General features: G+C 45.0%; 6 protein-coding genes, 2 long non-coding RNA genes and 2 pseudogenes across 12 annotated transcripts; 7 read left to right on the top strand and 3 right to left on the bottom strand.

The window, feature by feature from the left end:
- Positions 1–32: 32 nt before the first annotated feature.
- Positions 33–5,592, top strand: LOC108163491 (eukaryotic peptide chain release factor GTP-binding subunit ERF3A). Of its 5 annotated transcripts, none has more exons than XM_033393973.1 (8): positions 33–176; positions 303–931; positions 2,535–2,720; positions 2,789–3,558; positions 3,618–3,704; positions 3,770–3,946; positions 4,014–4,182; positions 4,245–4,337. In XM_033393973.1, the coding sequence occupies exons 2-8, from the start codon at positions 499–501 to the stop codon at positions 4,286–4,288; spliced, it is 1,866 nt and encodes a 621-aa protein (XP_033249864.1). In that variant the 5' UTR covers positions 33–176; positions 303–498; the 3' UTR covers positions 4,289–4,337. The 5 variants fall into 5 exon arrangements, with proteins under 5 accessions (XP_033249864.1, XP_033249865.1, XP_033249866.1 ...); XM_033393974.1 differs by having other exon boundaries at positions 33–222; XM_033393975.1 differs by lacking the exon at positions 33–176 and having other exon boundaries at positions 499–931; positions 4,245–5,592.
- A 1,293-nt stretch (positions 5,593–6,885) lies between these two features.
- Positions 6,886–7,433, top strand: LOC117185891. Its single transcript, XM_033393980.1, has 2 exons — positions 6,886–7,019; positions 7,116–7,433. The coding sequence occupies exons 1-2, from the start codon at positions 6,910–6,912 to the stop codon at positions 7,351–7,353; spliced, it is 348 nt and encodes a 115-aa protein (XP_033249871.1). The 5' UTR covers positions 6,886–6,909; the 3' UTR covers positions 7,354–7,433.
- Positions 7,434–8,250: 817 nt separating this feature from the next.
- Positions 8,251–8,831, bottom strand: LOC117188747. The gene is made up of 2 exons (XM_033393037.1): positions 8,823–8,831; positions 8,251–8,751 (listed from the first exon to the last, which is right to left on the bottom strand). Exons 1-2 carry the CDS (start codon positions 8,829–8,831, stop codon positions 8,251–8,253), a joined length of 510 nt encoding a protein of 169 aa, XP_033248928.1.
- On the top strand, positions 8,830–10,322 carry LOC117188746 (eukaryotic peptide chain release factor GTP-binding subunit ERF3A-like). Its single transcript, XM_033393036.1, has 6 exons — positions 8,830–8,844; positions 8,885–9,592; positions 9,652–9,738; positions 9,804–9,980; positions 10,048–10,216; positions 10,279–10,322. The coding sequence occupies exons 1-6, from the start codon at positions 8,830–8,832 to the stop codon at positions 10,320–10,322; spliced, it is 1,200 nt and encodes a 399-aa protein (XP_033248927.1).
- A 3,013-nt stretch (positions 10,323–13,335) lies between these two features.
- Positions 13,336–13,848, top strand: LOC108163957. Its single transcript, XR_001775751.2, has 3 exons — positions 13,336–13,364; positions 13,427–13,553; positions 13,650–13,848. It is a non-coding gene; the product is annotated as an uncharacterized LOC108163957 (long non-coding RNA).
- Positions 13,849–13,966: 118 nt separating this feature from the next.
- Positions 13,967–15,736, bottom strand: LOC117189059 (annotated as a pseudogene).
- Positions 15,737–15,956: 220 nt separating this feature from the next.
- Positions 15,957–17,287, top strand: LOC117189060 (eukaryotic peptide chain release factor GTP-binding subunit ERF3A-like). The gene is made up of 5 exons (XM_033393978.1): positions 15,957–16,118; positions 16,178–16,264; positions 16,330–16,506; positions 16,574–16,742; positions 16,805–17,287. The coding sequence occupies exons 1-5, from the start codon at positions 16,077–16,079 to the stop codon at positions 16,846–16,848; spliced, it is 519 nt and encodes a 172-aa protein (XP_033249869.1). The 5' UTR covers positions 15,957–16,076; the 3' UTR covers positions 16,849–17,287.
- A 2,482-nt stretch (positions 17,288–19,769) lies between these two features.
- On the top strand, positions 19,770–20,194 carry LOC117189061. The gene is made up of 3 exons (XR_004473125.1): positions 19,770–19,798; positions 19,865–19,991; positions 20,088–20,194. It is a non-coding gene; the product is annotated as an uncharacterized LOC117189061 (long non-coding RNA).
- A 1-nt stretch (position 20,195) lies between these two features.
- LOC117188745 lies at positions 20,196–20,706 on the bottom strand (the record flags this gene model as incomplete). Its single annotated transcript, XM_033393035.1, has 2 exons — positions 20,633–20,706; positions 20,196–20,478 (listed from the first exon to the last, which is right to left on the bottom strand). Coding segments are annotated over exons 1-2 (357 nt in total), but the record flags the coding sequence as incomplete, so codon positions are not given.
- LOC117185907 lies at positions 20,705–22,237 on the top strand (annotated as a pseudogene).
- The last annotated feature ends 1,798 nt before the right edge of the window (positions 22,238–24,035 follow it).

Here is a 24,035-nt window from a genome sequence, read left to right as displayed (position 1 = left end):
ATACCAAATAATATCGATGATAATCAATCTTTGTCTCTATGCGTGGCGCTTCAAACGTATAATATAAAAGATATTTCAATCACAGGAATATATTTACTTGACAGGTATTCAAATTACACCTGGACACGACAAAAGAGTCACTTACCCGAACCGGTACACACGGCCTGCAGACAAAGGTTAGATTGCCGGAAAAGCTACTCCTTCTGTCGCCAACAGAAAGTGGTCAGTCCTGGAACTATCGTGCAAAATAGTTAATTAGTTTCTATCAAGGCAACAAAGTTATTTTTAGTTATTTATTCTAGCTTTATAGTCTGGCTTAAGCCCCCCGCCTCTCTGCTCGCGAATCAACGAAAGGCGTGTGTTTTTGTGCCATTCCCGACCGCGTGTGCTTGTGAGTGGACGCAGCGTGAAGAAGAAGCAGAAGTTGAAGGAGGGCGAAAGTGTGTCGCGTGAAAAAAGTGCGAGATTTTTCATTGGGCATATTTGAAAGCAGGAACCATGGCCGCTCAAGAAAACTCGGATCTGTCCACAAAATTCTCCACGCTGAACGTGAACGCAGTGGAGTTCGTGCCGAGCTTCAGCTACGGCGGCCCTGCCAGCACGGCGGCTGTAGTATCGGCGCAAGCAGAGGGAGAAGCGCCGCCGCCAGCGGACACCCAGCCACCTGGAGCTGGCTCAGGGTCGGGATCAGCCACACCAGCCACAACTCCGGACTCCACCGGCAGCGGGGGATCAACAAATGCCTTGGTAGCGGCCGGAGCAGCAGCGACAGCATCAGCAGCGGGACCTGCGGAGGCACAAGCGGGATCCTCGTCGGCCGCCGCCTCCAACTCAGCCTCGCCCGCTCCGGGCTCGCCGGCAACCACGCCTTCGACGGCGGCAGCGGGACCAATCGAGAACCTCAGTGCGACAGACAAAATCGCAAACAATGGTAAATAGCCTAAGAGTATCCCCAGGGAGGTGGAGGTGGGGGCGGCAGCTTTCTAACTGCTTTGGCGCATTGAACTTTTCCTCTGTGACGTCACATTGACGCCTGCATTTGTATATGTAACAAAGACAAGTCGCTTGCCATTGTTGTTGGCCGAGTTTACCTGCTCCCCGCCCACTTCCCCCGACCCCGATGTCAGTAAAGAAAAGGAAAAGTCTGCAATTGCTAGGTTATTATCGCCTCCAACACATAACCTCAATGTGCGGTGTGCAGCGTCGGCAATAGTGACAATCGCATGTGCTGCTTTCGCTGCTGCATTTGTGTGTATTTTTTGTATTTCAACGATTGTAAACCGCAATTTTCATGCATAGAAACAGTTGTTAGTCGCGGCAGGCGTTTTCACGCCGTCATGTCGCCAATAAAGTCTCATATCAGAGATGAGCAAATGATTCTCCTGTGACTAATCGCAGGTTTGCAGCAGATTGTGAAACACACACCCAAGCAAAATAGTTCAAAAACTAAATTAATAAACAGTTCCTATTGAAAAACAGTCAACAAATTTAAATAGAACCAGGTGGTTCGTTTATAGTGAAATTCAAGAAATATAGTTTCCTTCAAAATCCTGCAAAATCACAGTTCGCAGTAACAGGATGTTAAGTATGTGCCTCAACGGCTGCTCATCTCTATATACCTTTCACATTTGGATTTCACCCGGCGACGCCGACACAAGCAGCTGTTCCACATATTTGCCATTCACTGCTGCCATTTTTACGCCTGTTACGTTTTGTGCATGCGTTTATTTGGCTATTTGCTTCACACACCAACACACACGCATACCTACACACGCACACACACACGCATACACCATGTCTCGTCTCTCATGTATTTTGACACGTTTACGTTTCAGCTTTTGCTTCCAAGCTGCTTCGTTTGGTGCGTGGAGCGGCTGCTAATGTTGTTTCGCCTTCCACGTTATCGCTGTGGCGGCTGTTTTGGCCTGAATGGGGCACTTATTGCAGCTCCCCTGCGGTTGAAACCGCTTTGAACTTGATTTCAGTGCGGTGGCAGTCACACTGAACAGAGCGGTCCGAGTAGTAGTAGTGCCTGCCTGTTGACTCTTACACTTCAGCGCGATCAGAAGCCACGCGACAAAATTACTCACCTTTTGGGCAACAGTTTGTTTTCTCTGATGTAATAATGATTAAACAAAACGGCGGCGTCAACCAGAGCACTTGCTCAAAGAAAGATTCGAAGAAAAGTTAGTAGTAACTGTGGACACGGAAAGAGACATCCGGATCCAGCTAAAAAATCTTCTACCAGTGAAAGCAAGTAAAACTTCTCCTGGCCCATAGCAACCTCTTGCAACTGATTTGGATCGCCAGCAAACCTTGCATTTAGCACTATGTGACACGTGACTCATCTGGCTGCCAAGCGTTTAGCATTTCTCTGTCAGCTTAACCCAACAATTACATGAACAAGTCGTCTCATAATACATATAATTTAACCTTCGATCGAAAGGAGTCCAAAGAATATCCCATAAACATTATATAAACAAGCGATCCGCACGTATTTCTACAAATCTAACTGATGTTTTCTATTCAATTAGAAACTGATCCCGCTGATAGTTGGGATGTAGATGACGATACAGTCATAACTCCTGAAGACGAAGAAGCCGAAGATGAGTTTGTTGAGGGCGAGGCTACGCCGAAGGTGTCCAAAAAGAAGATCGTCAAAGTCGAGGAGAACAGAAGCAAGCGGGAGCACGTGAACGTTGTGTTCATTGGTCATGTTGGTAAGCGGATCCGATTTATTTGTGCAAAAACCCCTGCTAACATTTCTCGTTTCTTGGCCCATGAATAGATGCTGGAAAATCAACAATTGGTGGACAGATCATGTCGCTCACAGGAATGGTAGACAAGCGGACGCTGGAGAAGTACGAACGGGAAGCACGTGAAAAGTCGCGAGAGAGCTGGTACCTCTCCTGGGCGCTGGACACAAACCAAGAGGAGCGTGACAAGGGGAAGACCGTGGAGGTGGGACGAGCCTTCTTCGAGACGGACCGCAAGCACTTCACCATCCTCGATGCCCCAGGCCACAAGAGCTTTGTGCCCAACATGATTGGCGGAGCGGCACAAGCAGATCTGGCTGTTCTGGTCATATCGGCGAGAAAGGGTGAATTCGAGACGGGATTCGATCGAGGCGGGCAGACCCGAGAGCACGCCATGTTGGCCAAGACAGCGGGCGTTAAGCATCTGGTCGTGCTGGTTAACAAAATGGACGATCCCACAGTCAGTTGGGATCAGACGCGTTACAACGAATGCAAAGACAAGATACTACCATACCTCAAGAAGCTGGGCTTCAATCCAGCCAAGGATCTTACCTTTATGCCTTGCTCCGGCCTCAGCGGCTACGGCCTAAAGGATCAAATTCCAGAGTCCATCTGCCCATGGTACAGAGGGCCCGCGTTCATACCATTCATCGACGAACTGCCCTCACTCAATCGCAAGTCTGACGGGCCCTTCATCATGCCCATTGTCGATAAATACAAGGATATGGGAACAGTCGTGATGGGCAAAGTGGAGTCCGGAATGGCGCGAAAGGGTCAAAATTTGCTGGTGATGCCAAACAGGGTATGTAATCGACTTACCTATTGGCTTTAACTCAATTTTTAATGATTCTTCTTTTGCAGACACAAGTGGCCGTAGATCAACTGTTCTCCGACGACTTTGAAGTCACATCTGTTGGTCCCGGCGAGAATGTTAAGATCAAGCTGAAAGTGAGTGAATCCTCAGATTTTTTAGGTTTAAATAATTGTATATTAACGTGTGATTTGTTCTGTAGGGCATCGAGGAAGAGGATGTCTCGCCTGGTTTTGTACTCTGCGATGCCACTAATCCCATTAAGACGGGAAAAATCTTTGATGCTCAGGTCGTTATATTAGAACATAAATCAATTATCTGTGCGGGTTACTCGGCCGTCATGCACATACACTGCGCTGCCGAAGAGGTCACAGTAAAGGTGCGTCTCCTTATATCCTGTTCAGGCACCATATGTTCTGACACAATTCATGCATACATTTCAATAGGCCCTCATCTGTTTGGTCGACAAAAAGTCTGGTGACAAATCAAAAACACGTCCACGGTTCGTTAAGCAGGATCAGGTTGCAATTATGCGAATCGAATGCTCCGGAATGATTTGCCTTGAACAGTTTAAGCTCTTCCCACAAATGGGCCGCTTCACGCTAAGAGATGAAAGTGAGTTTTTTGCAGGCAGAAAATAAGTGCAAATTTCTTTAATAATGCTTTCTCTCTTTCAGACAAAACCATTGCCATTGGTAAGGTACTGAAGGTGGTCGAATAAATTGAGCCAAGCTACGTTCTAGCGCCCGCCTTTCACTGCGACTTTGGGAATAGCATTGCACGCCAGACGAGAGACAACAAAAACGCCACGCTTTCTTCATATTTTACAAAAACCCAGGCAGTACACCCCCATACACCACTGTTCTTTTACGTTTAACAGCAATAGCAACTGATTATATATTGATTAGAGGAAGGTTATATATAGCAAACGACATCAATCGCTGAATCGGATCCGTTCCCAGAGCCCGTTTTAATGTGCATTATATTATCGGGAAAACGGAAAGTTCATTTACAACCCGGACAGACATCCAGCTGGGACAAGCGGACAATGACTCTCCCATTCAGAGATCGAAACAGAAATGCATTATATACGAAACATAAACTATATTGTGTGCAACTAAAAGAAAATCGGTAGCAAGACCATTGCAAAACAAGATGTACTATTTATATATATACACAAAAAAAACATACATATATATATAAACGCATCAGAGATGATGACGATGCCGATGATAATTGATTACGTATGATAATGCATAAATAGGTTCTTATTACAATTTGCGTTTGTTAAGGCCATACTCTCAACTATACGTACGAGTATATTGAGAATAAGTCGAGCCGCCGTCGATTTTATTTTGGTCTATTACTTTTGTATAAACTGTAAGCATTATATAACGTACACGTACATGCCTAAATCACGCGCAAGTCGTGACATTTTTTAAAAACTAAAGAACTAAAAGCTGCAAGCTACCCAATTTTTATATTTATACAAGCGAAAAGTAAGAAATATATCCGAACCGGTCTCCGCCACGGTTCCCCATCCCCCATTCCCATAGATTTCCTTTTGTATGAGCCTTTGAATTGCAAATTTGTTAAATAGTCCCGCAAAATCGTTTACGATTACTTCCCCAATTATATTTTTTTACAAATACATATTATATAACTAAAGGCTTTAATTTAAGTTTAAGCCCCAAGATCTTTGCAAAGTTAGTTTGATTCGTAAGTTCAAATGATAGATTGTTTGAAATCATTATAAACTAAAACAACACACGAAGCAGAAACCGAAAGTGTACGCGAACATAATCCATTACGTAAAAATGTAATTGTTAATTTGATTACTTCATTACTTACTTTACTATATATTCCCTTTAAACACCCCAAATTTGTTTTGCTACTACAAACGAATTTTTGATTTTTTATAATTTAGTAAATTGAAGAAATCGTGCAAATACCACGAAATACGAAAGCCTAATTATGAAGGAAAATAAAAATGCCTTTTTGCTATCAAGCAGAAAAAAAAACGAACGAGGTTTTGATGTCAGTTCTTCATTGAATTTACCTATGATTTTACCTATTATTTACCCATACAGGACCAGAACCAGGACCAAGGCGGTTTCAAAAAATATTCACACATTGTTCAGAGTTTTGTCCTCGTTTTGTCTAACCAAAACTTACATTCAAAAAGTATGTATGGCTTGCCCTAGCTCCCCCGCCTTTGTTAACAGCATGAACGTTTAAATCTAAAGTTGTTGCTATTGAAACATACAAGTAAATGATTAATAAATTTATATAATAATATCATTAAACAGTCGTTGAACAGTCGCCCTTTGTCTAAGTTAATCCAATTAACTGAGAAATATTTAAATTCGAGAGCATACTCTTACTCGTACTTAACGATGGAATAGACCTGCTTTTAACGCTTTCCACAGCCTCCTCCCAAGAATCGAGAACCGAGGGATATTTAATTAATTATATATTAATACAATAAGTGCGATATAATTGTTGACCACGCGAGAACTTATTTAACAATGTTTCACACAACACACATAGACAGCCAGCCACTGAGAACAGAACGGTGGCTCGAACACTAAGTAAGGGAATAGAAGCGATCGAAATAATAGAAATATATAGACAAAACGGGAATATTTATACAGAAAACGAAACTCAAATGTATTATTATTATACAAATACGTATGAAATGAATTGAAAAAAACAACCGCATACATTTGAACATTTTTTTATTAATAAAACGTGAAAAAAATTACAACAAAAAAAGATGAAAAACCAAGCGAACCAAAAACATGCGAGTTTTTCTTAGAGAACTTTTTATTAACAGTGCAAGGCGGATATATTTCTGGACCAAAATCCCTATTTCTCAATCCATTGGAGGACCCCGCGGATTGTCTTCCTCGAAAAACACTGGAAGAGCTTATGTAGCATGAAGCACTCGGCATACTTTTCTCACAAAACTAAAGCCACATATTTTCGACAAAAAAGTAAACCCAGTAGTCCTTGCCCGATGAAACCCCAGTTCACAATTTCTGATGCGTTGTAGACTACTGGAAAATATCAGTATATAAATAGGCACCATCCAGGCAACACATAAAAATCTAAATTTTCTGTTTTCAACTAATTTTAAGCAAAAAGTGTTTTTAGATTTAAGTATAAAGTGTAAAAAAAAAAAAAAAAAAAAAAAAAAAAAAGTGAAAAAAACAAAAAAAAGGAAAAAAAAACCCATACAAATGTAAGGTTAATTTGTGTGGTTGTAAATATTTTTTTTTTTTTTTGATATATTGACCTTTTTTTAGACAGCACGATGCAAACGACCAGTTCCAGTAGACAATGGATGGGTCATACGTATTGAACACATATACTCGTACATATGTTCGCTACCACAGAAGAGAAGTACTTCTGTGGCGGGACGGCTCGAGTCTCAAGGCAGGCAGCGATTGGTAATTGTTCAGTTTCAGTGTCTTACCTCAGAAATCCGCAAAAAAAATAATTTTCATTCTGAAATGTACACCTAATTTTCTGCTCTTCATTTTTAGGATAAAAGCGATGCACATCAGGACACAATTCAGACTTTCGCTCAATCACCCAGGCAACACCAATACACTTCGGAGAATCCTTACACATTATACGATGGCGAATACATATACATACGTAGAACATTTATCGAGGGATGGATCGATGGAAAACCTAACCGAAAAGCAACACGAAAGTTGTTCAGCTATGGATGGAACAAAGGATACACGAATCATACGACAAAAGGCATCTGAGGGATAGAGGGACACACATATGGACACAATTGAGATTTTGTAGAACTGTGGAGTAGGCCTACTGGGGATACCACGTTAAAAAAAACGCGCCTAGAACTTTACCAAATGCTGGTGGTGTGGAAAAGAGTTCATCTGTTTTCCGATGCTCCTACGTGCTGTGCCGCCGGAAGCTGGGCAGTCATAGAATACGGTTACTGGATTACTGCCGCATATTCCAGGCGAAAGTCTTCTCTATTAGTTAAGCTAGAAGTGGTCAATGTCTACGTGGCGAAACGATTCATTCCAAGCCGCGTTAGGCTTCAAAACAAATCGGTTAATAATGTCGAGTCTTGCATTTTAGAAACACTTTTTGTCTTTTTTGATTAAATTATATTATGTAAATATAAATTCATTTTCATTTATTATAAAGCTATTCACGGTGTAGTGTTTCTTAAATGAGTAGAAAAAAATATGAAAAATTAAACACGAAAATAAACAAAATGGATAATATCCTAGACGACAGCGAGAGGTTTGTACATATGGCGGTGGAATTATGGCATTGCCGGATCTCCCTCTACCGATACTTACTCTAAAAATTCCTTCTACCTTTCGTTTCATGTTAGGATCTCGGTCTTGCCTGTCCTATAGGACCCTATTCCTCAGAATTGAGTATCACGCATTGGCTCTAGCTTTAGTATTCCTCTTGGATCCTCTCGGATTTATTGGCTAGGAGGGGAGTAATGGGCTGGTCCTTCCTGTTGGCCCGCTCCACCTGCTTGGCCTCCTTGTCACCATAGATATCTAGGTCCCGGCCGTAGTACCAGACCAGGTAATCAAATAACATTCCAATGAAGGTGAGTACTGTTTAAAGAGAAGGAAATTAGGTCAGATTTCGTTTCCTGAGAACGGGAATACCCTGGTGATCTTACAGCAGGATAAAAAGTTGATGGAGTACCGGAACCGCGTCTGATCGTACAGCTGGCAATTGCCATTGCCGTTGCAGGTCTTCGTCCACACCAGACACGTGGAATCGATGAGGCGCAGGAAATATAATCGGAATCAAGGCAAACATACTGATCATCATCAGGGCCAATCCCTGGGCAAAGGACTTGTCCCCAGACTCCACCACCCGGTAGTTGACCAGCACATTTCCCACACGGCAAGAGGACCCAAACCAATTGACGATCATCGAGGTGATGGAGAACACCCAGAAGCTCCAGTTGCAGCCTTGCATGCAGATCCCCGGCCGAATAACCTCTTCTGGACTGGATCGACGAACTCGCGACAGCAACTGATCTTCGAAGTCATTTTCATCATTGAGCAGCGGCACCCCACTCCCACTGAGCGTGACGTCCGTGGTTTCGTCCAGTTGTGGAGGTTGAGTGGTAGGCTCCAGTAGTTTCAGCAGCCTCTCAGCGGCGTTGGGCTGTACTACACCAGCTTCTGCCAGATAACTGCAGTTCTCGCAGAGCTTCGACTCGGCGTTGTAGCCCTGACAGCCCGCATGGCAGGCCGAGAAGTATGTGGTGTCCGTGGGCTCGTGGCAGACTGGGGTGTAGCTAGTAGAGAAGTACGAGCGGGAAGCACGTGAAAAGTCGCGAGAGAGCTGGTACCTCTCCTGGGCGCTGGACACAAACCAAGAGGAGCGTGACAAGGGGAAGACCGTGGAGGTGGGACGAGCCTTCTTCGAGACGGACCGCAAGCAGTTCACCATCCTCGATGCCCCAGGCCACAAGAGCTTTGTGCCCAACATGATTGGCGGAGCGGCACAAGCAGATCTGGCTGTTCTGGTCATATCGGCGAGAAAAGGTGAATTCGAGACGGGATTCGATCGAGGCGGGCAGACCCGAGAGCACGCCATGTTGGCCAAGACAGCGGGCGTTAAGCATCTGGTCGTGCTGGTTAACAAAATGGACGATCCCACAGTCAGTTGGGATCAGACGCGTTACAACGAATGCAAAGACAAGATACTACCATACCTCAAGAAGCTGGGCTTCAATACAGCCAAGGATCTTACCTTTATGCCTTGCTCCGGCCTTAGCGGCTACGGCCTAAAGGATCAAATTCCAGAGTCCATCTGCCCATGGTACAGAGGGCCCGCGTTCATACCATTCATCGACGAACTGCCCTCACTCAATCGCAAGTCTGACGGGCCCTTCATCATGCCCATTGTCGATAAATACAAGGATATGGGAACAGTCGTGATGGGCAAAGTGGAGTCCGGAATGGCGCGAAAGGGTCAAAATTTGCTGGTGATGCCAAACAGGGTATGTAATCGACTTACCTATTGGCTTTAACTCAATTTTTAATGATTCTTCTTTTGCAGACACAAGTGGCCGTAGATCAACTGTTCTCCGACGACTTTGAAGTCACATCTGTTGGTCCCGGCGAGAATGTCAAGATCAAGCTGAAAGTGAGTGAATCCTCAGATTTTTTAGGTTTAAATAATTGTATATTAACGTGTGATTTGTTCTGTAGGGCATCGAGGAAGAGGATGTCTCGCCTGGTTTTGTACTCTGCGATGCCACTAATCCCATTAAGACGGGAAAAATCTTTGATGCTCAGGTCGTTATATTAGAACATAAATCAATTATCTGTGCGGGTTACTCGGCCGTCATGCACATACACTGCGCTGCCGAAGAGGTCACAGTAAAGGTGCGTCTCCTTATATCCTGTTCAGGCACCATATGTTCTGACACAATTCATGCATACATTTCAATAGGCCCTCATCTGTTTGGTCGACAAAAAGTCTGGTGACAAATCAAAAACACGTCCACGGTTCGTTAAGCAGGATCAGGTTGCAATTATGCGAATCGAATGTTCCGGAATGATTTGCCTTGAACAGTTTAAGCTCTTCCCACAAATGGGCCGCTTCACGCTAAGAGATGAAAGTGAGTTTTTTGCAGGCAGAAAATAAGTGCAAATTTCTTTAATAATGCTTTCTCTCTTTCAGACAAAACCATTGCCATTGGTAAGGTACTGAAGGTGGTCGAATAAATTGAGCCAAGCTACGTTCTAGCGCCCGCCTTTCACTGCGACTTTGGGAATAGCATTGCACGCCAGACGAGAGACAACAAAAACGCCACGCTTTCTTCATATTTTACAAAAACCCAGGCAGTACACCCCCATACACCACATACTGTTCTTTTACGTTTAACAGCAATAGCAACTGATTATATATTGATTAGAGGAAGGTTATATATAGCAAACGACATCAATCGCTGAATCGGATCCGTTCCCAGAGCCCGTTTTAATGTGCATTATATTATCGGGAAAACGGAAAGTTCATTTACAACCCGGACAGACATCCAGCTGGGACAAGCGGACAATGACTCTCCCATTCAGAGATCGAAACAGAAATGCATTATATACGAAACATAAACTATATTGTGTGCAACTAAAAGAAAATCGGTAGCAAGACCATTACAAAACAAGATGTACTATTTATATATATACACAAAAAAAACATACATATATATGCATATATATATACATATGTATACATATATATATAAAAACGCATCAGAGATGATGACGATGCCGATGATGATTATTGATTACAATTTGCGTTTGTTAAGGCCATACTCTCAACTATACGTACGAGCATATTGAGAATAAGTCGAGCCGCCGTCGTTTTTATTTTGGTCTATTACTTTTGTATAATACACACCCAGCAATCAACCTGTGGATAAGGAACCTCCTAGGTTGCAGACGGGTGCAATCAGAGTGGGGCACCGCTTCCATGGTGAAAGAGTCACACAGAGGCACACCCCAGGGTGGAGTCCTGTCGCCCCTCCTGTGGAATCTGGTGGTCGACGACCTCATCAAGAGATACGAAAGGAAGGCCCCAATAATAACAGCTTATGCGGACGACATAAGCACACTTATTACGGGTGTTTGCCCATCGACCCTCAGCTCACTAATGCAACGAACACTCAGGGAGATACGCGAGTGGGCGGAAGAAGTAGGACTCAGTATCAACGCGGACAAGACGGACCTCATCCTCTTTACCAAGAGGTACAAGGTACCGATATGGACCCCCCGAAGATCAATCAAACTAGGCTAACCCCAAAAACACAAGTCAAATACCTGGGCACAGTACTGGATAGTAAACTGGCATGGAAACCCAATGTATTGGAAAGGGTGAAGAAGGCCACCATTGCGCTTTATGCATCCAAGAAGATGCTCAGCAGCACATGGGGCCTATCTCCGGCTCTGATGCATTGGATTTACATCTCGGTGGTGCGACCAACTCTGCTGTATGGAGTCTTAGTGTGGTGGCAAGCTACTGGAAAGAAAACGTATCATAAGCTTATGGAAAGGACTCAGCGACAGGCTTTGCTCTGTATTACAGGGGCGCTGAGGTCAACCCCAACAAAAGCACTCGAAACCCTACTTGGAATCGAACCCCTAGACATCCACGCCCGTCTGACTGCAGGAAAGGCAGCACAACGCCTCATCGCTTCAGGAAATATGTCGCCACAAGAATACGGGCATAGTTTAATTGGAAGGGAAATGAACAGATCAACTGATTACATGACCCCCCAAACATGCCTCGACGTAAAAACAATTGCATCCTTGGGACCTGAAGACTGGAAAATCGGAAGAGACCAAACGGAGCACCTCAATATATATACGGACGGCTCCAAGATGGACGGAGGAGTAGGAGCGGGCCTATACTGTACAGACCCTGAGATAAGGCTGTCATATAAGCTACCGGACCATTGTAGCATATTCCAGGCAGAGGTTTTTGCCATCAGGAAAGCAGCAGAGGTCGCTCTTCTCACTGAAAGAGCACACGATGCGGTCAACCTATTCGTCGACAGCCAAGCGGCGATAAGATCCATGCAGTCGTCCGCAGTCAGTTCCAGAAATGTCTTGGCGAGCAGGGAGGCACTAGATACCCTAAGCACGACAAAGTCAGTGCGGATCTACTGGATTCCCAGCCACCAGGGCATCGAAGGGAACGAGACGGCGGACGTACTAGCTAAGGAAGGCGTCGGGCTGGCGAATACGAGAACCGAGATCGTGCCTGTCTCCCTCAGAACGCTGCAAAGCGATCTAGAAAAGCAGGCCGGATCACAAACCGAATGTAGGTGGAGGAGTACCACCGCCTGCAGAACCTCGAAAATCATGTGCAAGGAACGCAATGACAAACTCAGCCACTACCTGCTGCACCTACCACGGAAGGACTGCAGATTATTAGTGGGAATATTAACGGGACACTGCCTGGCTGCGGCGCATGCGACAAAGCTAGGAATCACAAACAGAGACAGTTGTAGGAAATGTGACGAACCTGGGGCAACCGAAACCCTAGAACATCTCATCTGCAACTGTCCTGCTCTCTTAAGGGCAAGGAGGAGATACCTGGGCGCCCCAGTGCTGGCATCACTGGAAGATGCCTCCAAGAGGACGCCACAGCAACTACTGGCCTATGCGAAAAATACCTCGATCCTCGAGGACTTCAAAACCCACTAAACACTGCCGCGACGGTTCATACCGTCGCATACAACCGCATACATTTGAACATTATTAATAAAACGTGAAAAAAATTACAACAAAAAAAGATGAAAAACCAAGCGAACCAAAAACATGCGAGTTTTTCTTAGAGAACTTTTTATTAACAGTGCTAGGCGAATATTTATATCAGGACCAAAATCCGTATTTCTCAATCCATTGGAGGACCCCGCGGATTGTCTTCCTCGAAAAACACTGGAAGAGCTTATGTAGCATGAAGCACTCGGCATACTTTTCTCACAAAACTAAAGCCACATATTTTCGACAAAAAAGTAAACCCAGTAGTCCTTGCCCGATGAAACCCCAGTTCACAATTTCTGATGCGTTGTAGACTACTGGAAAATATCAGTATATAAATAGGCACCATCCAGGCAACACATAAAAATCTAAATTTTCTGTTTACAACTAATTTTAAGCAAAAAGTGTTTTTAGATTTAAGTATAAAGTGTAAAAAAAAAAAAAAAAAAAAAAAAAAAATGAAAAAAAACAAAAAAAAGCAACAAAAAAAAAACCCATACAAATGTAAGCTTAATTTGTGTGGTTGTAAATTTTTTTTTTTTTTTGATAAATTGACCTTTTTTTAGACAGCACGATGCAGACAATGGATGGGTCATACGTATTGAACACATATACTCGTACATATGTTCGGTACCACAGAAGAGAAGTACTTCTGTGGCGGGACGGCTCGAGTCTCAAGGCAGGCAGCGATTGGTAATTGTTCAGTTTCAGTGTCTTACCTCAGAAACCCGCAAAAAAAATAATTTTCATTCTGAAATGTACACCTAATTTTCTGCTCTTCATTTTTAGGATAAAAGCGATGCACATCAGGACACAATTCAGACTTTCGCTCAATCACCCAGGCAACACCAATACACTTCGGAGAATCCTTACACATTATACGATGGCGAATACATATACATACGTAGAACATTTATCGAGGGATGGATCGATGGAAAACCTAACCGAAAAGAAACACGAAAGTTGTTCAGCTATGGATGGAACAAAGGATACACGAATCATACGACACAAGGCATCTGAGGGATAGAGGGACACACATATGGACACAATTGAGATTTTGTAGAACTGTGGAGTAGGCCTACTGGGGATACCACGTTAAAAAAAACGCGCCTAGAACTTTACCAAATGCTGGTGGTGTGGAAAAGAGTTCATCTGTTTTCCGATGCTCCTACGTGCTGTGCCGCCGGAAGCTAGGCAGTCATATAGAATACTGTTACTGGATTACTGCCGCATATTCCAGGCGAAAGTCTTCTCTATTAGTTAAGCTAGAATTGGTCAATGTCTACGTGGCGAAACGATTCATTCCAAGCCGCGTTAGGTTTAAAAAAAAATCGGTTTATAATGTCGAGTCTTGCATTTTAGAAACACTTTTTGTCTTTTTTGATTAAATTAAATTATGTAAATATAAATTCATTTTCATTTATTATAAAGCTATTCACGGTGTAGTGTTTCTTAAATGAGTAGAAAAAAACATGAAAAATTAAACACGAAAATAAACAAAATGGATAATATCCTAGACGACAGCGAGAGGTTTGTACATATGGCGGTGGAATCATGGCATTGCCGGATCTCCCTCTACCGATACTTACTCTAAAAATTCCTTCTACCTTTCGTTTCATGTTAGGATCTCTGTCTTGCCTGTCCTATAGGACCCTATTCCTCAGAATTGAGTATCACGCATTGGCTCTAGCTTTAGTATTCCTCTTGGATCCTCTCGGATTTCTTGGCTAGGAGGGGAGTAATGGGCTGGTCCTTCCTGTTGGCCCGCTCCACCTGCTTGGCCTCCTTGTCACCATAGATATCCAGGTCCCGGCCGTAGTACCAGACCAGGTAATCAAATAACATTCCAATGAAGGTGAGTACTGTTTAAAGAGAAGGAAATTAGGTCAGATTTCGTTTCCTGAGAACGGGGATACCCTGGTGATCTTACAGCAGGATAAAAAGTTGATGGAGTACCGGAACCGCGTCTGATCGTACAGCTGGCAATTGCCATTGCCGTTGCAGGTCTTCGTCCACACCAGACACGTGGAATCGATGAGGCGCCCGAATATAATCGGACCCGGAATCAAGGTAAACATACTGATCATCATCAGGGCCAATCCCTGGGCAAAGGACTTGTCCCCAGACTCCACCGCCCGGTAGTTGACCAGCACATTTCCCACACGGACCCAAACCAATTGACGATCATCGAGGTGATGGAGAACACCCAGAAGCTCCAGTTGCAGCCTTGCATGCAGATCCCCGGCCGAATAACTTCTTCTGGACTGGATCGACGAACTCGCGACAGCAACTGATCTTCGAAGTCATTTTCATCATTGAGCAGCGGCACCCCACTCCCACTGAGCGTGACGTCCGTGGTTTCGTCCAGTTGTGGAGGTTGAGTGGTAGGCTCCAGTAGTTTAAGCAGCCTCTCAGCGGCGTTGGGCTGTACTACACCAGCTTCTGCCAGACAACTGCAGTTCTCGCAGAGCTTCGACTCGGCGTTGTAGCCCTGACAGCCCGCATGGCAGGCCGAGAAGTATGTGGTGTCCGTGGGCTCGTGGCAGACTGGGGTGTAGCTAGTAGAGAAGTACGAGCGGGAAGCACGTGAAAAGTCGCGAGAGAGCTGGTACCTCTCCTGGGCGCTGGACACAAACCAAGAGGAGCGTGACAAGGGGAAGACCGTGGAGGTGGGACGAGCCTTCTTCGAGACGGACCGCAAGCACTTCACCATCCTCGATGCCCCAGGCCACAAGAGCTTTGTGCCCAACATGATTGGCGGAGCGGCACAAGCAGATCTGGCTGTTCTGGTCATATCGGCGAGAAAGGGTGAATTCGAGACGGGATTCGATCGAGGCGGGCAGACCCGAGAGCACGCCATGTTGGCCAAGACAGCGGGCGTTAAGCATCTGGTCGTGCTGGTTAACTAAATGGACGATCCCACAGTCAGTTGGGATCAGACGCGTTACAACGAATGCAAAGACAAGATACTACCATACCTCAAGAAGCTGGGCTTCAATACAGCCAAGGATCTTACCTTTATGCCTTGCTCCGGCCTCAGCGGCTACGGCCTAAAGGATCAAATTCCAGAGTCCATCTGCCCATGGTACAGAGTTCATACCATTCATCGACGAACTGCCCTCACTCAATCGCAAGTCTGACGGGCCCTTCATCATGCCCATTGTCGATAAATACAAGGATATGGGAACAGTCGTGATGGGCAAAGTGTAGTCCGGAATGGCGCGAAAGAGTCAAAATTTGCTGGTGATGCCAAACAGGGTATGTAATCGACTTACCTATTGGCTTTAACTCAATTTTTAATGATTCTTCTTTTGCAGACACAAGTGGCCGTAGATCAACTGTTCTCCGACGACTTTGAAGTCACATCTGTTGGTCCCGGCGAGAATGTCAAGATCAAGCTGAAAGTGAGTGAATCCTCAGATTTTTTAGGTTTAAATAATTGTATATTAACGTGTGATTTGTTCTGTAGGGCATCGAGGAAGAGGATGTCTCGCCTGGTTTTGTACTCTGCGATGCCACTAATCCCATTAAGACGGGAAAAATCTTTGATGCTCAGGTCGTTATATTAGAACATAAATCAATTATCTGTGCGGGTTACTCGGCCGTCATGCACATACACTGCGCTGCCGAAGAGGTCACAGTAAAGGTGCGTCTCCTTATATCCTGTTCAGGCACCATATGTTCTGACACAATTCATGCATACATTTCAATAGGCCCTCATCTGTTTGGTCGACAAAAAGTCTGGTGACAAATCAAAAACACGTCCACGGTTCGTTAAGCAGGATCAGGTTGCAATTATGCGAATCGAATGCTCCGGAATGATTTGCCTTGAACAGTTTAAGCTCTTCCCACAAGTGGGCCGCTTCACGCTAAGAAATGAAAGTGAGTTTTTTGCAGGCAGAAAATAAGTGCAAATTTCTTTAATAATGCTTTCTCTCTTTCAGACAAAACCATTGCCATTGGTAAGGTACTGAAGGTGGTCGAATAAATTGAGCCAAGCTACGTTCTAGCGCCCGCCTTTCACTGCGACTTTGGGAATAGCATTGCACGCCAGACGAGAGACAACAAAAACGCCACGCTTTCTTCATATTTTACAAAAACCCAGGCAGTACACCCCCATACACCACATACTGTTCTTTTACGTTTAACAGCAATAGCAACTGATTATATATTGATTAGAGGAAGGTTATATATAGCAAACGACATCAATCGCTGAATCGGATCCGTTCCCAGAGCCCGTTTTAATGTGCATTATATTATCGGGAAAACGGAAAGTTCATTTACAACCCGGACAGACATCCAGCTGGGACAAGTGGACAATGACTCTCCCATTCAGAGATCGAAACAGAAATGGATTATATACGAAACATAAACTATATTGTGTGCAACTAAAAGAAAATCGGTAGCAAGACCATTACAAAACAAGATGTACTATTTATATATATACACAAAAAAAACATACATATATATGCATATATATATACATATGTATACATATATATATAAAAACGCATCAGAGATGATGACGATGCCGATGATGATTATTGATTACAATTTGCGTTTGTTAAGGCCATACTCTCAACTATACGTACGAGTATATTGAGAATAAGTCGAGCCGCCGTCGTTTTTATTTTGGTCTATTACTTTTGTATAATACACACCCAGCAATCAACCTGTGGATAAGGAACCTCCTAGGTTGCAGACGGGTGCAATCAGAGTGGGGCACCGCTTCCATGGTGAAAGAGGCACACAGAGGCACACCCCAGGGTGGAGTCCTGTCGCCCCTCCTGTGGAATCTGGTGGTCGACGACCTCATCAAGAGATACGAAAGGAAGGTATCAAGGAGATACGCGAGTGGGCGGAAGAAGTAGGACTCGGTATCAACGCGGACAAGACGGACCTCATCCTCTTTACCAAGAGGTACAAGGTACCGATATGGACCCCCCCGAAGATCAATCAAACTAGGCTAACCCCAAAAACACAAGTCAAATAGCTGGGCACAGTACTGGATAGTAAACTGGCATGGAAACCCAATGTATTGGAAAGGGTGAAGAAGGCCACCATTGCGCTTTATGCATCCAAGAAGATGCTCAGCAGCACATGGGGCCTATCTCCGGCTCTGATGCATTGGATTTACATCTCGGTGGTGCGACCAACTCTGCTGTATGGAGTCTTAGTGTGGTGGCAAGCTACTGGAAAGAAAACGTATCATAAGCTTATGGAAAGGACTCAGCGACAGGCTTTGCTCTGTATTACAGGGGCGCTGAGGTCAACCCCAACAAAAGCACTCGAAACCCTACTTGGAATCGAACCCCTAGACATCCACGCCCGTCTGACTGCAGGAAAGGCAGCACATAGCCTCATCGCTTCAGGAAATATGTCGCCACAAGAATACGGGCATAGTTTAATTGGAAGGGAAATGAACAGATCAACTGATTACATGACCCCCCAAACATGCCTCGACGTAAAAACAACTGCATCCTTGGGACCTGAAGACTGGAAAATCGGAAGAGACCAAACGGAGCACCTCAATATATATACGGACGGCTCCAAGATGGACGGAGGAGTAGGAGCGGGCCTATACTGTACAGACCCTGAGATAAGGCTGTCATATAAGCTACCGGACCATTGTAGCATATTCCAGGCAGAGGTTTTTGCCATCAGGAAAGCAGCAGAGGTCGCTCTTCTCACTGAAAGAGCACACGATGCGGTCAACCTATTCGTCGACAGCCAAGCGGCGATAAGATCCATGCAGTCGTCCGCAGTCAGTTCCAGAAATGTCTTGGCGAGCAGGGAGGCACTAGATACCCTAAGCACGACAAAGTCAGTGCGGATCTACTGGATTCCCAGCCACCAGGGCATCGAAGGGAACGAGACGGCGGACGTACTAGCTAAGGAAGGCGTCGGGCTGGCGAATACGAGAACCGAGATCGTGCCTGTCTCCCTCAGAACGCTGCAAAGCGATCTAGAAAAGCAGGCCGGATCACAAACCGAATGTAGGTGGAGGAGTACCACCGCCTGCAGAACCTCGAAAATCATGTGCAAGGAACGCAATGACAAACTCAGCCACTACCTGCTGCACCTACCACGGAAGGACTGCAGATTATTAGTGGGAATATTAACGGGACACTGCCTGGCTGCGGCGCATGCGACAAAGCTAGGAATCACAAACAGAGACAGTTGTAGGAAATGTGACGAACCTGGGGCAACCGAAACCCTAGAACATCTCATCTGCAACTGTCCTGCTCTCTTAAGGGCAAGGAGGAGATACCTGGGCGCCCCAGTGCTGGCATCACTGGAAGATGCCTCCAAGAGGACGCCACAGCAACTACTGGCCTATGCGAAAAATACCTCGATCCTCGAGGACTTCAAAACCCACTAAACACTGCCGCGACGGTTCATACCGTCGCATACAACCGCATACATTTGAACATTATTAATAAAACGTGAAAAAAATTACAACAAAAAAAGATGAAAAACCAAGCGAACCAAAAACATGCGAGTTTTTCTTAGAGAACTTTTTATTAACAGTGCTAGGCGAATATTTATATCAGGACCAAAATCCGTATTTCTCAATCCATTGGAGGACCCCGCGGATTGTCTTCCTCGAAAAACACTGGAAGAGCTTATGTAGCATGAAGCACTCGGCATACTTTTCTCACAAAACTAAAGCCACATATTTTCGACAAAAAAGTAAACCCAGTAGTCCTTGCCCGATGAAACCCCAGTTCACAATTTCTGATGCGTTGTAGACTACTGGAAAATATCAGTATATAAATAGGCACCATCCAGGCAACACATAAAAATCTAAATTTTCTGTTTTCAACTATTTTTAAGCAAAAAGTGTTTTTAGATTTAAGTATAAAGTGTAAAAAAAAAAAAAAAAAAAAAAAAATGAAAAAAACAAAAAAAAGCAAAAAAAAAAAACCCATACAAATGTAAGCTTAATTTGTGTGGTTGTAAATTTTTTTTTTTTTTTTTTTGATAAATTGACCTTTTTTTAGACAGCACGATGCAGACAATGGATGGGTCATACGTATTGAACACATATACTCGTACATATGTTCGGTACCACAGAAGAGAAGTACTTCTGTGGCGGGACGGCTCGAGTCTCAAGGCAGGCAGCGATTGGTAATTGTTCAGTTTCAGTGTCTTACCTCAGAAACCCGCAAAAAAAATAATTTTCATTCTGAAATGTACACCTAATTTTCTGCTCTTCATTTTTAGGATAAAAGCGATGCACATCAGGACACAATTCAGACTTTCGCTCAATCACCCAGGCAACACCAATACACTTCGGAGAATCCTTACACATTATACGATGGCGAATACATTGCCGTTGCAGGTCTTCGTCCACACCAGACACGTGGAATCGATGAGGCGCCCGAATATAATCGGACCCGGAATCAAGGTAAACATACTGATCATCATCAGGGCCAATCCCTGGGCAAAGGACTTGTCCCCAGACTCCACCGCCCGGTAGTTGACCAGCACATTTCCCACACGGACCCAAACCAATTGACGATCATCGAGGTGATGGAGAACACCCAGAAGCTCCAGTTGCAGCCTTGCATGCAGATCCCCGGCCGAATAACTTCTTCTGGACTGGATCGACGAACTCGCGACAGCAACTGATCTTCGAAGTCATTTTCATCATTGAGCAGCGGCACCCCACTCCCACTGAGCGTGACGTCCGTGGTTTCGTCCAGTTGTGGAGGTTGAGTGGTAGGCTCCAGTAGTTTAAGCAGCCTCTCAGCGGCGTTGGGCTGTACTACACCAGCTTCTGCCAGACAACTGCAGTTCTCGCAGAGCTTCGACTCGGCGTTGTAGCCCTGACAGCCCGCATGGCAGGCCGAGAAGTATGTGGTGTCCGTGGGCTCGTGGCAGACTGGGGTGTAGCTAGTAGAGAAGTACGAGCGGGAAGCACGTGAAAAGTCGCGAGAGAGCTGGTACCTCTCCTGGGCGCTGGACACAAACCAAGAGGAGCGTGACAAGGGGAAGACCGTGGAGGTGGGACGAGCCTTCTTCGAGACGGACCGCAAGCACTTCACCATCCTCGATGCCCCAGGCCACAAGAGCTTTGTGCCCAACATGATTGGCGGAGCGGCACAAGCAGATCTGGCTGTTCTGGTCATATCGGCGAGAAAGGGTGAATTCGAGACGGGATTCGATCGAGGCGGGCAGACCCGAGAGCACGCCATGTTGGCCAAGACAGCGGGCGTTAAGCATCTGGTCGTGCTGGTTAACTAAATGGACGATCCCACAGTCAGTTGGGATCAGACGCGTTACAACGAATGCAAAGACAAGATACTACCATACCTCAAGAAGCTGGGCTTCAATACAGCCAAGGATCTTACCTTTATGCCTTGCTCCGGCCTCAGCGGCTACGGCCTAAAGGATCAAATTCCAGAGTCCATCTGCCCATGGTACAGAGTTCATACCATTCATCGACGAACTGCCCTCACTCAATCGCAAGTCTGACGGGCCCTTCATCATGCCCATTGTCGATAAATACAAGGATATGGGAACAGTCGTGATGGGCAAAGTGTAGTCCGGAATGGCGCGAAAGAGTCAAAATTTGCTGGTGATGCCAAACAGGGTATGTAATCGACTTACCTATTGGCTTTAACTCAATTTTTAATGATTCTTCTTTTGCAGACACAAGTGGCCGTAGATCAACTGTTCTCCGACGACTTTGAAGTCACATCTGTTGGTCCCGGCGAGAATGTCAAGATCAAGCTGAAAGTGAGTGAATCCTCAGATTTTTTAGGTTTAAATAATTGTATATTAACGTGTGATTTGTTCTGTAGGGCATCGAGGAAGAGGATGTCTCGCCTGGTTTTGTACTCTGCGATGCCACTAATCCCATTAAGACGGGAAAAATCTTTGATGCTCAGGTCGTTATATTAGAACATAAATCAATTATCTGTGCGGGTTACTCGGCCGTCATGCACATACACTGCGCTGCCGAAGAGGTCACAGTAAAGGTGCGTCTCCTTATATCCTGTTCAGGCACCATATGTTCTGACACAATTCATGCATACATTTCAATAGGCCCTCATCTGTTTGGTCGACAAAAAGTCTGGTGACAAATCAAAAACACGTCCACGGTTCGTTAAGCAGGATCAGGTTGCAATTATGCGAATCGAATGCTCCGGAATGATTTGCCTTGAACAGTTTAAGCTCTTCCCACAAGTGGGCCGCTTCACGCTAAGAAATGAAAGTGAGTTTTTTGCAGGCAGAAAATAAGTGCAAATTTCTTTAATAATGCTTTCTCTCTTTCAGACAAAACCATTGCCATTGGTAAGGTACTGAAGGTGGTCGAATAAATTGAGCCAAGCTACGTTCTAGCGCCCGCCTTTCACTGCGACTTTGGGAATAGCATTGCACGCCAGACGAGAGACAACAAAAACGCCACGCTTTCTTCATATTTTACAAAAACCCAGGCAGTACACCCCCATACACCACATACTGTTCTTTTACGTTTAACAGCAATAGCAACTGATTATATATTGATTAGAGGAAGGTTATATATAGCAAACGACATCAATCGCTGAATCGGATCCGTTCCCAGAGCCCGTTTTAATGTGCATTATATTATCGGGAAAACGGAAAGTTCATTTACAACCCGGACAGACATCCAGCTGGGACAAGTGGACAATGACTCTCCCATTCAGAGATCGAAACAGAAATGGATTATATACGAAACATAAACTATATTGTGTGCAACTAAAAGAAAATCGGTAGCAAGACCATTACAAAACAAGATGTACTATTTATATATATACACAAAAAAAACATACATATATATGCATATATATATACATATGTATACATATATATATAAAAACGCATCAGAGATGATGACGATGCCGATGATGATTATTGATTACAATTTGCGTTTGTTAAGGCCATACTCTCAACTATACGTACGAGTATATTGAGAATAAGTCGAGCCGCCGTCGTTTTTATTTTGGTCTATTACTTTTGTATAATACACACCCAGCAATCAACCTGTGGATAAGGAACCTCCTAGGTTGCAGACGGGTGCAATCAGAGTGGGGCACCGCTTCCATGGTGAAAGAGGCACACAGAGGCACACCCCAGGGTGGAGTCCTGTCGCCCCTCCTGTGGAATCTGGTGGTCGACGACCTCATCAAGAGATACGAAAGGAAGGTATCAAGGAGATACGCGAGTGGGCGGAAGAAGTAGGACTCGGTATCAACGCGGACAAGACGGACCTCATCCTCTTTACCAAGAGGTACAAGGTACCGATATGGACCCCCCCGAAGATCAATCAAACTAGGCTAACCCCAAAAACACAAGTCAAATAGCTGGGCACAGTACTGGATAGTAAACTGGCATGGAAACCCAATGTATTGGAAAGGGTGAAGAAGGCCACCATTGCGCTTTATGCATCCAAGAAGATGCTCAGCAGCACATGGGGCCTATCTCCGGCTCTGATGCATTGGATTTACATCTCGGTGGTGCGACCAACTCTGCTGTATGGAGTCTTAGTGTGGTGGCAAGCTACTGGAAAGAAAACGTATCATAAGCTTATGGAAAGGACTCAGCGACAGGCTTTGCTCTGTATTACAGGGGCGCTGAGGTCAACCCCAACAAAAGCACTCGAAACCCTACTTGGAATCGAACCCCTAGACATCCACGCCCGTCTGACTGCAGGAAAGGCAGCACATAGCCTCATCGCTTCAGGAAATATGTCGCCACAAGAATACGGGCATAGTTTAATTGGAAGGGAAATGAACAGATCAACTGATTACATGACCCCCCAAACATGCCTCGACGTAAAAACAACTGCATCCTTGGGACCTGAAGACTGGAAAATCGGAAGAGACCAAACGGAGCACCTCAATATATATACGGACGGCTCCAAGATGGACGGAGGAGTAGGAGCGGGCCTATACTGTACAGACCCTGAGATAAGGCTGTCATATAAGCTACCGGACCATTGTAGCATATTCCAGGCAGAGGTTTTTGCCATCAGGAAAGCAGCAGAGGTCGCTCTTCTCACTGAAAGAGCACACGATGCGGTCAACCTATTCGTCGACAGCCAAGCGGCGATAAGATCCATGCAGTCGTCCGCAGTCAGTTCCAGAAATGTCTTGGCGAGCAGGGAGGCACTAGATACCCTAAGCACGACAAAGTCAGTGCGGA

The sequence above is a fragment of the Drosophila miranda genome, chromosome 4 (assembly GCF_003369915.1).
Source record: "Drosophila miranda strain MSH22 chromosome 4, D.miranda_PacBio2.1, whole genome shotgun sequence".
NCBI lineage: Eukaryota > Metazoa > Arthropoda > Insecta > Diptera > Drosophilidae > Drosophila > Drosophila miranda.
The sequence above is the reverse complement of the archived record's forward strand: the minus strand, read 5'-3'. Positions and strand labels throughout refer to the sequence as shown.

Coding starts and splice junctions, on each gene's coding strand:
- LOC108163491 (XM_033393975.1), top strand. CDS start 499: ATGGCCGCTCAAGAAAACTCGGATCTGTCCACAAAATTCTCCACGCTG. Junction 2,721..2,788: donor TGTGTTCATTGGTCATGTTG/GTAAGCGGATCC, acceptor GCCCATGAATAG/ATGCTGGAAAATCAACAATT. Junction 3,947..4,013: donor CCGAAGAGGTCACAGTAAAG/GTGCGTCTCCTT, acceptor ACATTTCAATAG/GCCCTCATCTGTTTGGTCGA.
- LOC117185891 (XM_033393980.1), top strand. CDS start 6,910: ATGGATGGGTCATACGTATTGAACACATATACTCGTACATATGTTCGC. Junction 7,020..7,115: donor CTCAAGGCAGGCAGCGATTG/GTAATTGTTCAG, acceptor CTTCATTTTTAG/GATAAAAGCGATGCACATCA.
- LOC117188746 (XM_033393036.1), top strand. Junction 9,739..9,803: donor ATGTCAAGATCAAGCTGAAA/GTGAGTGAATCC, acceptor TTTGTTCTGTAG/GGCATCGAGGAAGAGGATGT. Junction 9,981..10,047: donor CCGAAGAGGTCACAGTAAAG/GTGCGTCTCCTT, acceptor ACATTTCAATAG/GCCCTCATCTGTTTGGTCGA.
- LOC117189060 (XM_033393978.1), top strand. CDS start 16,077: ATGGCGCGAAAGAGTCAAAATTTGCTGGTGATGCCAAACAGG. Junction 16,265..16,329: donor ATGTCAAGATCAAGCTGAAA/GTGAGTGAATCC, acceptor TTTGTTCTGTAG/GGCATCGAGGAAGAGGATGT. Junction 16,507..16,573: donor CCGAAGAGGTCACAGTAAAG/GTGCGTCTCCTT, acceptor ACATTTCAATAG/GCCCTCATCTGTTTGGTCGA.